At 36.2% G+C, this 10,384-nt stretch overlaps 1 protein-coding gene across 6 annotated transcripts in view; it reads right to left on the bottom strand.

Moving 5' to 3' along the window:
- The window catches only part of TJP1 (tight junction protein 1), a 196,118-nt gene extending 186,143 nt beyond the window's left edge, over positions 1–9,975 (bottom strand). For 3 of the 6 annotated variants that reach the window (XM_032990439.2, XM_032990440.2, XM_032990441.2), the window contains exons 1-2: positions 9,486–9,975; positions 6,445–6,595 (exon numbers count right to left, since the gene is read on the bottom strand). In XM_032990439.2, coding sequence (XP_032846330.2) covers positions 6,445–6,595; positions 9,486–9,903 — 569 coding nt within the window. In that variant the 5' untranslated portion in view covers positions 9,904–9,975. The remainder of the gene's footprint in view (positions 1–6,444; positions 6,596–9,485) is intronic. The other 3 variants (XM_032990442.2, XM_032990448.2, XM_032990444.2) reach the window with 2 other exon arrangements.
- Positions 9,976–10,384: the final 409 nt, after the last annotated feature.

The following is a 10,384-nucleotide window of genomic DNA, read 5'->3' as shown; positions in this document are numbered from 1 at the left end:
TCCTCTGCCATTTTGTTACCTAGTCACTTAGTCTTATGGCCCATCTACATTTCTATGCATTTAGCCCCCACACTTCCTACATTGACTAAATGTGTATTTTCAGCGAACTTTTCCACCTCACTGCTAAGACCTTTTTTCCAATACATCTGTGAGTTTATTAAGAAGAATCGATCCCCTGCAGAATTCCACCAATGACTTCTCTCTGTATTGTCACTGTGCTCATGTAGTTGAAGGTTTGGGAGGGAACATGATTATGGTGCTGGGGAATGTGGTATTCAGCATGGGTCTATGGGGTGTTGCAGAGCTGTGTGGTCCCTTATCTCAGACTTCATGCATACGAGTCTTTTGCAGCACTGTACTACGCTCTGTCTCTTGCAATGGGACCCTGCATACCAGTGAGAGCTAATCAGCCTGATCAGTGACTTCTGGTTCATCTATGCCTGATACTGGTCAGGAAGCGAGGGGATTATTTGGCATTTCCCAGCAGTGCGAGGGGATTATTTGGCATTTCCCAGCAGTGGAAGACTGCATGTTTTCTGCCAAGATTCTGCATTCACTGAAGTCCTCTTGAAAGGGATTTTTCTATATGCTGTCCAGCCCTATGGCCTTTGCCTATCATGTGATTTGACCCTCATGTTACACATCCTGCTTCATGTGATCAGATACATGAAGTCTCACATGTAAAAAAGAATAGATTTCAGAAGTTTAACTTCTAGTAGGAGGTAGGATGCTAACAGTCTTTGCTAAAGAATGCATCAGGGCACAGAAAAAGTATTTTGGAGCGAAGGAAGTTTGACAGTACACAGCCTCATGACCCAATAACATAGGACCCAATACAGCAGTTTAGTGAGGAAACTATGTAAAAGAGGAATAGAAAATCTGTGGAAATGTGATTTGGTTTGATATATGCATGAAAAAAAAAAAAAAAAAAAAAAGGGGACCATATATAATCTGTTGGAAGTGAATCCGTATATCAACAGCTCTTAGTAAAACAGGTAAAACCTGAATGTTTAAATGGCTATTGCTCTTTATTTGGCTTGGGCTTCGTGAGCTTGATTTACCACTACAGTGCACTTAATTCTGTTGCTTACATATGGATAGTGGGTATGAATGTTTCCAAGTCAGCAAGGAATCATCTCCAAATTCCTGAAGTGTGAAAACTATTGTATCTCTAATTTTGGGCTTGTACACTTCACTGGGTTGTGTTTGGATGCCATTTGTTCCTGTCTGGGGAGCACAGACTCCAAAGGAGTATTTTGTTTACCACATGCAATGAAGAAAAGGCAGTATTTGTCACTGTGTCTTTGAAACATCATAGTTACATTTGTATCGGTAATCACAGGTACGTTTGTATTGGTTGGTAAGGAACAGACTCATTAAGTGATATTAGAGAATCCAATGAAGAAATGTTTCTAAACCTCTTCTATGTATCCTCTATATTTGTGTGTGTGTGTGTGTGTGTGTGTGTGTGTGTGTGTGTGTATCATGTACAGGAAAACTGGGCAAACAAATCATTACTGCTAAATGTTATGATAATTTACAATTCTAAATAATCATTCATAGCAATAATTTCAAACCGGTGGCCAAGGATTTCTCTACCAACTGTGATGTAGTACCATCTAGTGGCCGAATGGAACAGGACTGTATCAGAAACTGGTACCTTAGTTTTCAGTATTAACTGCCAAACTCTGCAGAGCTGCTGCTTGATTTTATTATTATTATGGTGCAGAAAGCACCCTTCTACTTTTAATAGATAATATATTATAATACAATAATTATATTATTATAATAGAAGTAAGATAATATAATCGTTATATTAATATAATAGATAAATAACATAATCTATTATTTTAATATATAATAATATTGGATAAGCTTGCAAATCTAATTATAACAAGACTACTTATTGCCATGGCTTGTGCACCCAGCTGCTTCTCAGCCACAGCTTTCTGAATTCTGTGATTTTGATTGAGGAGAGCAGAAGATACTAGAAAAAATGTCTTCGCAGTTTTAAATCCAACATTGCTTTTTGTGATTTTTGTTGTCAGTTACTTTTTCACTAAGTATTCATTGCAAAGAAAAGTAAGTTCTATCTCTAAAGCAAAAAGTTTAAGGGAGTTCTGAGCTATTAGTTTACAAATGGTATGGAAAATGAGAAAAGGCCAATTTACTACATTAATTCAGTAAGCCTGATACTGTAACAACTTCTCAATCATCCTGTCTTAATGTGAATTTACTTTCTGTAACTCAGTTTTTTTAATTGTTAGAAAACAAAATGTTCTGATTACTTAGCCAGACTATAAAATTTTCAGCCTAACATACAGTATAGCTAATCTGGTGTTTATTTGATGAAATAGTAAGAAGTTAAATAGAAACCTTTATAAGCATCAGATTGCCATCCTACAGAAAAACAGAAGTAATTCTTTTGTGACTGCTAGACTATAGTGCCTTGTCAGATAACTGGGTCTTTGTCCTCAACAGTGCTGAGATTAAGGCATGTATTTAATTTTTTGGATTGTGCTTTCTGTGCTCCTACCAAGTTTTTGAAGGAATGCAAAGCACATGACAAAATGCCATAAACATTATAATTCTTAAGTTAGTAATGAGGTTTAGCGGTGTCAGATGCTAATATATGGCTGTCCAAATAAGTTGTAAAAATCTGGTGCTGTGGCTTAGCTCTGCACTTCTTGCTGAATAAATGCTGTTTACATGATTTGTACACATTACTTTTTATTACCTAAAGCAAAGCAGTGACTGTCTCCCTTCCCACAGGATTTATAATTAGCAGTGAAGTTTTGCCGCACTTAATCTTTTTTTCCTAGTGCAACATGTTGAATTTCAAATGTTGAAAAATGATTTAAGAGCTGTAAAATACAATTCCAGTAGATTCAGAAAGGTGTATTCCGCAATAGAACTGAGCCACTCCAAAATTTTAAACATTAGTGGGAAATCCATAAAGCAGACTTCAAATACTAATTAATTACATGTGCTATAAAGCATGTATATAAAACATGCACATAATCCATTTATATGGAAATGGAAAAGCTGCATGCAAAAATCTCTTGTTGCTTGCAACATGAATATAAATGGCTTGTGTTATAACAACTGCAAAAATAGTATCTGATTTTCACAGTTTGGATATTACTTATTTAGATAATTTCTTTGACAGCCATTGTGACACAATCTTAATACATGGGAACAGAACACATATATGTACTATTAATTCTACTGAGAGTTGTCTGCTTCAACATTTTAGTTCTCAATCAGTAAGAGAACAAAAACTGTTGTTGTAGAAGAAAACAGAAAGCCTGAGGAAAATAATTAACTATTTTCTTTTATGTCATCTGCAGGATTTTCACAGGGCCAGCATCAAATGTCCAGTGGTGCTTGAGAGATATAGGAAAGTAGCCCACCCCCACCCCCCTGCCAAAAAAAAAAAAAAAGTGTTGAAAGCAGTACTAATTAATTTGATGTCATATTCAGCCAATTACTTACCTAACCTATAATGCCATCCACTTGTCCAATAGAGATTGTCCTTTTTGGACAGTATTCTGGGAAAGGTGGTACAGAGAAGACAATAAACAGAACAAGGGACAACATTTTCTGATCTAAAACCAGAGCAAGAACATATCCTTAACATTAATTTGCAGAAGACAAGTGATATGGTACTTGTGTCTGGCATTTTGTAGGGTGTTTGTAGATAAGCTGCTTGCTTTGTGAAGTCTCAGACCAAATCACAGTATGTAAGCCTCAAACTTACTCAGTTTCACTTGTGGTAAAGATGACATTTTTATTGTATTTATCAGAAATGCTGGAGCTGTATCAAGAGGGGAAATTGTGAAAGTAGGGCAGGGTATCCTTATTAGGGGTCTCAACTTTAAATGAAAAATTTAGTGTGAATCCACACCCCTTTTGCATCTTTAATTTTGTTTTCTTTTTGCCCAAGGTGCATTTACTGACTGAACTATGTAATGGCTGTAGTTGGTTGACTCTTAACTAACAGGATCATCTTAGTGTTTAGAACTGAGCTGGTTTTGCTGTTCCCAGACATGTAAAGTAACAGCATGTACCATCTATTCTGTGAGGATAAGACTCTGATAACTTGTGTAAACAAAAATATAAAAACATAGCTTTACAATTGCTATGTGATTGTGTAACATCTATTATTATCTCTATTATCAAAGTACTCTAGCTCACCATGATGCTCCCACTAACGTCATCTGGAATTTTGTCATTTACTTCGGAGACAGGAAGTTCTTGTCCTTACAGTGTCTGTGTTTCTATCATTAGAAGAAATACTCTATAAATGACTGAGAATATTTACAAACATTGGGAAAAGGGCAGTGAAGTTATTTTCCATTTTCTCTATATGCTTATCTCTTCTAACTACTGCTGCATATTTCTAGTGGTCTTTATGCACCCTGTAGCTGCGCACTGTTGTATTTATGGATGGTACTTCGTGTCTCTGGTTGCCTTGTTGATAGGGAACCTGCTACTGTGGTTTGTAATGTGTGAATTTATGCAAGATACATATGGGTGGCACATTTGCTTTGCTTCCAGCTATATTGTTTTCTTCAAAAGTGTGGTTGTCATTTTCACAAATTGTTACAAGCACCTGAGATTCTCTTCTCCACAAGTACTGTGTTGTTGGTGTAAGATTTTCTTTCTGTTTTTTGACACAAGTGTGGCACTTAAGAAAAAACTAGCATAAGCCAGTTACCTATTATATTTTTCTGCTGGATGGAAGAGATGGGTGTCAGCGTACAACAGAAGGTGTGGAAAGAGCGGTGCTTCTTTAACCTGGTGTCAAGGTACAATTTTTTTCCCCAGGATACTGGTGTTGAAGCAAATTGTGTGCTACTGCACACCAGTTTGTCTTCTCATTGAGTTCCCTGTTTCCAGTAGAGGTGACTATTCCCGTCTTGCTGTGCGACTTCTGGGGCTACATCAACTTCCACACTTAACACTGATATACTGCAGGGAGAGTATAGCCCCAGCATGTTTTTTTCTTCTTCCAGGGTATATGCAGGACTAATACACTATATGCATACTTATCAGGGGGAATGTATATAACGATCTTACAGCGAGACTATCTGACTCTACAGATTCTGATACTGTCATGTCTTATGATATCTGGTTGATTATCTTAGAGCTATCAAGTATTTCCAGCGTAGACTGGCTTCAGGAAAGCTTTCATATTTGTCTAGCACTTCCTTAATGTGGTCTCTAGCTGCAGGCACTTCTTAATTGGTTTTGTTTTGTAAGTGAATTGTCTTGTGATGGCACAGGACCAGTGTTGCAGAATCAATCTATTTAAAGCTAGATGGCATATATTCAGACTATGAGTGACTGCAAGTCTCCTGAAACTCTTGTAAATATATATGGAGAAAGGAGTTCTAACTGGGATTTCATTAGTTGTGGGTATAGATCAGCCCATAATGTACATTTGGGCCCATACTGTATTGTATCAAGTGTCTTCATATTTTATTATCATTTTATGTTTTGCTTCTACTCAAGATGGACTTAACTTCTTAAGCCCACATTTTTTTCAAGCACTTCACTGCCACTAAGTTTTACTAAACTTCTGCAAACTAGTGGAATCCAGTTCCTGGCTGAAACTTAACAAAGCTAACCTAGACATGCATAGGTAATAAGGCTTCTTAATTTACTGTTTATATGCTACTGACACATCAAAACAGCAGTACAGCTTTTAACTACTTTTCAAGCATTTTTCTCAGAATGTAAGTTTCTGTCTTAGCTGGACATATGTAAATTACCTACAGTATTCCTTAACAGCTAATGAGCTACTGAGAGCTCTAGGCCATTCTCAGCTAGATTCCTTAGTGAATTAAGCAAAGCATGAATCCAAACAAACAACTGCAAATGCCTGAACTGAATACTATCTAGTGTCTAGACACTATCTAGTGTCTATCTACTATCTACATAAAGTGCAGCATTTTAGGACTTTCCAGAATTTTATTTGTGTCCTTTTTTTAGTTCAAATCTCTGAAGCAGGGACGTAAACATGTGTCAAGTTACATGCTGTTCTTACATAGGTCTTCCTCAGTTTCTATTCCTCTTAAAATAAATAACAGGAACTGTGATACTAACTTATGTTGTCTCTCACATTTCAAGAAAGTTTATAAGTAAAATGTATTTTTATGTATGTACTTAGTCCTTGAACACCAAAAACTAGCAGTGTTATCAATGTATTGTATCACTACTGAATACCTGTACCAAAGACCAGAAGTGACCCCCCAGCATTCATCATCATCAAAAGATGTTCATTACGCAAAATTGAATCATAGTTTACAAATGCAGAGTAAAATCAAACGCAAATGAAAAACTTCTTGGAAGTATCAGCAAGATACTTCTCTTACATGGAATCTAAGTGACAGGAAATATTGTGATCATTAAAGATACCACAACACTGATAATTTTAACCTGTATTTGTTGAATGATTGAATCAGTTGTTCCTCAGCAGAAGGGCTTCCTTCTTGGTCACTCATCTGATAGGTTCCATGTAGCTCCATCTCAGATACAGCCCCCAGTTTTCTTTGCTCTGATAATGCTGGGAAACGTCTATGCATACGCTCTGGATAACAATAAAGAAATTTCTCTAATAGCTGATACATAGTTCAAAATAACACCTACAGTTTGATGTAATTCTGTCTGTGATGTTGCTTTTGGGTAAGTGGCTGTTTTAGGTAAACATAATTTCTTTTGACCTTTTATAGGGAAAGTTGTTTCCATATTCATATTTCCAAAATACTTGAGAGGTACAGGTCAGACAATTTATAGGAATTTTGGCAATAAACCTGAAATTCTTACTCCATATAAACTCCTGCCTGACCAATGAAGAATTGATTTCCTACCATATCATATGGGCAAGTAACAACCAAATGTTTCTCCCTGTGGAGTCACTGGGAGCTTTGCTTTATACTACAATGAGAATTTTAGAAGAGTAAAAGAATCAAGTCACTAGAGTCTTAAAGAATAAATACTGCTACATCACCCCTTCTATTACTGTGGGTGTAATACTTTGAAATAATGAGACAAAAGAGTTCAAAGTGGTGCTAAGTGAACTGCGTGCAAGAGACAGTACATCATTTCACTGGCCACATCTCACTAGCGCAGTTTAAAGTTTTTGTGGTGAACTACATTAGTCCAGAGCCTGAGCAGCCTCTTGGAACCATGCCACATTTCCAGCACCTGTCAGATGGTTCTTTCTGCAGGGCATGAAGACACATTAAACACATTAAAATAGCCATATCTGCCAACATGGGCAGGTCCAGAAAACAGAAATTGGCCGCTGCTATACATGCAGTTGATCAATAATGGAGGTTGATTCTGTTCTGTGTGCTCAGCCAGCCTGCCATAAAGACTGTCTTTAACAAGTTCAGTGGACAGGATGGCACACAACTCCTGTGGCAGCTGGGCTGTTCAAGCCACACAGCACAGGCACAGCAACTTATCATGCACCTAGGCAGAATTCCTTCCATTTTGATTCCTTTGGCTTCTCAGTCAGCTTTTATAGGGTGGTGAGGAAAATTATTTTAATGGAAATAATAAACAATGCTCTTTTCCCTCATACCTTTCTATGTACCTTGTAACTAGGTTTATCAAAATCAACCTATAAAAATCCACAATGAATGAAAATCCACAATGCATAATCTTTTTAATTGTATCTGTAACATATGCATGCATGAATTTAAACAGATCATGTGCATGAATTAATGTGAATATATAGCATGTGTTTTCCTTTGCCTGCTATCCAGTAAATTATTAATAGCAATAACAGATTCTAAAACTAGCTTTGTGCATTTGATGTATGCTACTGGGGGAAGGGAAGGAGGAAAGAGTGGAACAGTGGCTGAGCTAAGGTAGCCTGAGGCATTTTTCTGCCTACACAAGGCACAGACAGACAGAATGGATTGGGGACACTGTTCCAACAATATTCTTTACTCTTTTGGAAATGTGCAGCACTGGCTTTCTCCTTTTTTTTTTTTTTTTTTTTTTTGTATCTACTATGATGTTGTCAGGGAGACAGAATCCCTGACTTGCACCCAACTACCCCTCAAACCTTGTACCCACCAGAAGATTTAAATCTGTTCCTTGACAGGCCCCTGCATGAAATGTCTAGGTGGTATAGAATAAAAATGCCCTCGTACTCTCTCTGCAGTTCAGAGGAAGCCAAAATTTCCTTCCAAAATGTGTATTACAAAAGACCTGGGTTTATAATGTATTTATAACCCACTGTATTTATATTTGTATGCTTTTTAAAAAAAAATATAGCATAAAGAGGCCCTAAGTAGCCTCTTCATAACTTGGCTGTCCATGAAGTACATTCTACATGTATTAAAATCCACACTTGTGAACCTCCTTCGATTTTCTTGCAGCTGCCATAAAATCGTACTGTAGATAGATCTTGAAAAGATATACTAAATGGGCATCTGTTCATAAATAAATTATGGTAGAGTATCTGTTGCCTTCTCAAGTAATTGGATCGCTAACTGTAAATTTTAATAGTAATCAGGTTTTCAAGAGAGGACACAGACTACAGCTATTATAAAGGTCAAAATAGGTTTAGATTTTAATTTTTCTTATTTAATTTATTAACATTCTTACAGTACTCAGACTTACTGGTTTTTATTTATAAATAGCTGTGATACTAAGGTGTGTAACCTGCTATTGATCGGATTGGTAAAAGACATGACTATTTTAATTAAATTCTAAAAAGACATTCTGTATATAACCCTTGAGCACAACCTTGTAGTCATTACTGAGAAGACTGTAGCTGACTTTAAAGACTCAAATTTGGAATATAACAGACACAAAAAATAAAAATAGGTCACCAGGATATAACTGTAAACACTCTGCACATGTTTTTTCACATTATCTTTACTAATAGCTAATAAAACATTGTTTCTCAAATAGGTATGATTAGTGCCTGATGTCCAAATAACATTTTGATTAACTTCACTTGTATTGTTGATATTTAGTAATGCAATCTTCTTCATGCAATTGTTTACAGATAGGTATAGTAAATAATGTGACTTACAAGCTAAATACGAAAGGGATCAATTACTCAGGCACTATGCCTGCAGAATTTCACAATCTATCTTTAAATATTTCAGAAATGGGAAGGAAAGTAAAAGATCAGTGTTACATTTCTGAGCTAAACATTATTAGTAGTAGCTAGGAATCCTCTTCCCTATCCTGACCCTTATTCATTAGTAGCAGTAGTTAATATACAGCATTTTGCTACCAGTTTAAATGTTCAGAGTATACTGATAACATTTAACAAATTTTCCTTCCCATTATTTTCTCTTTTATAGAAAAGAACCATAAAGACAGCAAATACTCTCTCGTTTAGTGCAGGAGAGAAAGTAAACACTAATTATAGCAAATAACTATTAGTGTCAAAGGATTCCAAGACATTACCAATATACACTTAAGCATTTCAGAGCAGACAGTGACCTTACCTTCGTAGCCAAGAAGAAAGCATGTCCGCAAGTTAGGACAGACCTCCTCCAAAATGGAACAAAAAGCAGAGAAAGCACCTGGGCCTTTTAAAGAGAGTTTATCTAAAAAATATTCAGTCCTCTTCTTGTAGCTCTCCTGGGACCAGATATCTTTGTATTCCTCCAAGGTAAATACTCTCTTGTAAACCAAATATGACAGCACTTTGTTCACATCCAGCTCTTCCAGTATTTTCTCTCTCTGATTGCTTGGCATTTCAGAAAGCCACTTATTCTTGTTTTCATTTTTTCTTTTGGTAGATTTTACATGGTTATAAAACCAAGATTTGGCCGTTCTTCCAAACATTTTGATGTTTAAATAGCAAATAGAAAATCCTACTTCTGCATTTATTGTGCAGTATTCAGTATGCAGAGTAAACATAATGTGGATGGATAGGATGCAAACACATACTGCTGTCTGTAATTATTGTAATTCTAATGGAATAAAGAAGGCCTACGTACAAATTATAAAGAAATCTAGCTCAATGCCTGCAGCCTCCTAAGAGGATTACATTACACTAATTAGCCCTTTACAACTGTTAACAGCTTCTGAACCATAGTGATGAGACTGAGAATTGCTTAGTTACTGTTACTTTTTAATTCTGTAACTGATCTTCGAAGATATTCCTTTGCAAAAAGTCATTCATTCAAGAAGACAGCTGATCAAACTGAAATAATCTGTACAAGCTGGTACAGGACATAAAAGAAAGTGTCTTCTGTACACTTTCATTTTGTATTCCTCAGAGGCCATACTCAAACCGCAGTATACATGCCCTCCACTTCTTATTCTGTCATAAAATGTTAGTTTTACAATGCAATGGGATTACACATTTGGAATGCATGCTTCTGTAAATATTTTGTAA

Source organism: Tyto alba, unplaced genomic scaffold (assembly GCF_018691265.1).
Source record: "Tyto alba isolate M040663 unplaced genomic scaffold, T.alba_DEE_v4.0 Super-Scaffold_41, whole genome shotgun sequence".
Taxonomy (NCBI): Eukaryota; Metazoa; Chordata; class Aves; order Strigiformes; family Tytonidae; genus Tyto; species Tyto alba.
Note: the sequence above shows the minus strand (reverse complement) of the source record. Positions and strands in the feature narration are given on the sequence as shown.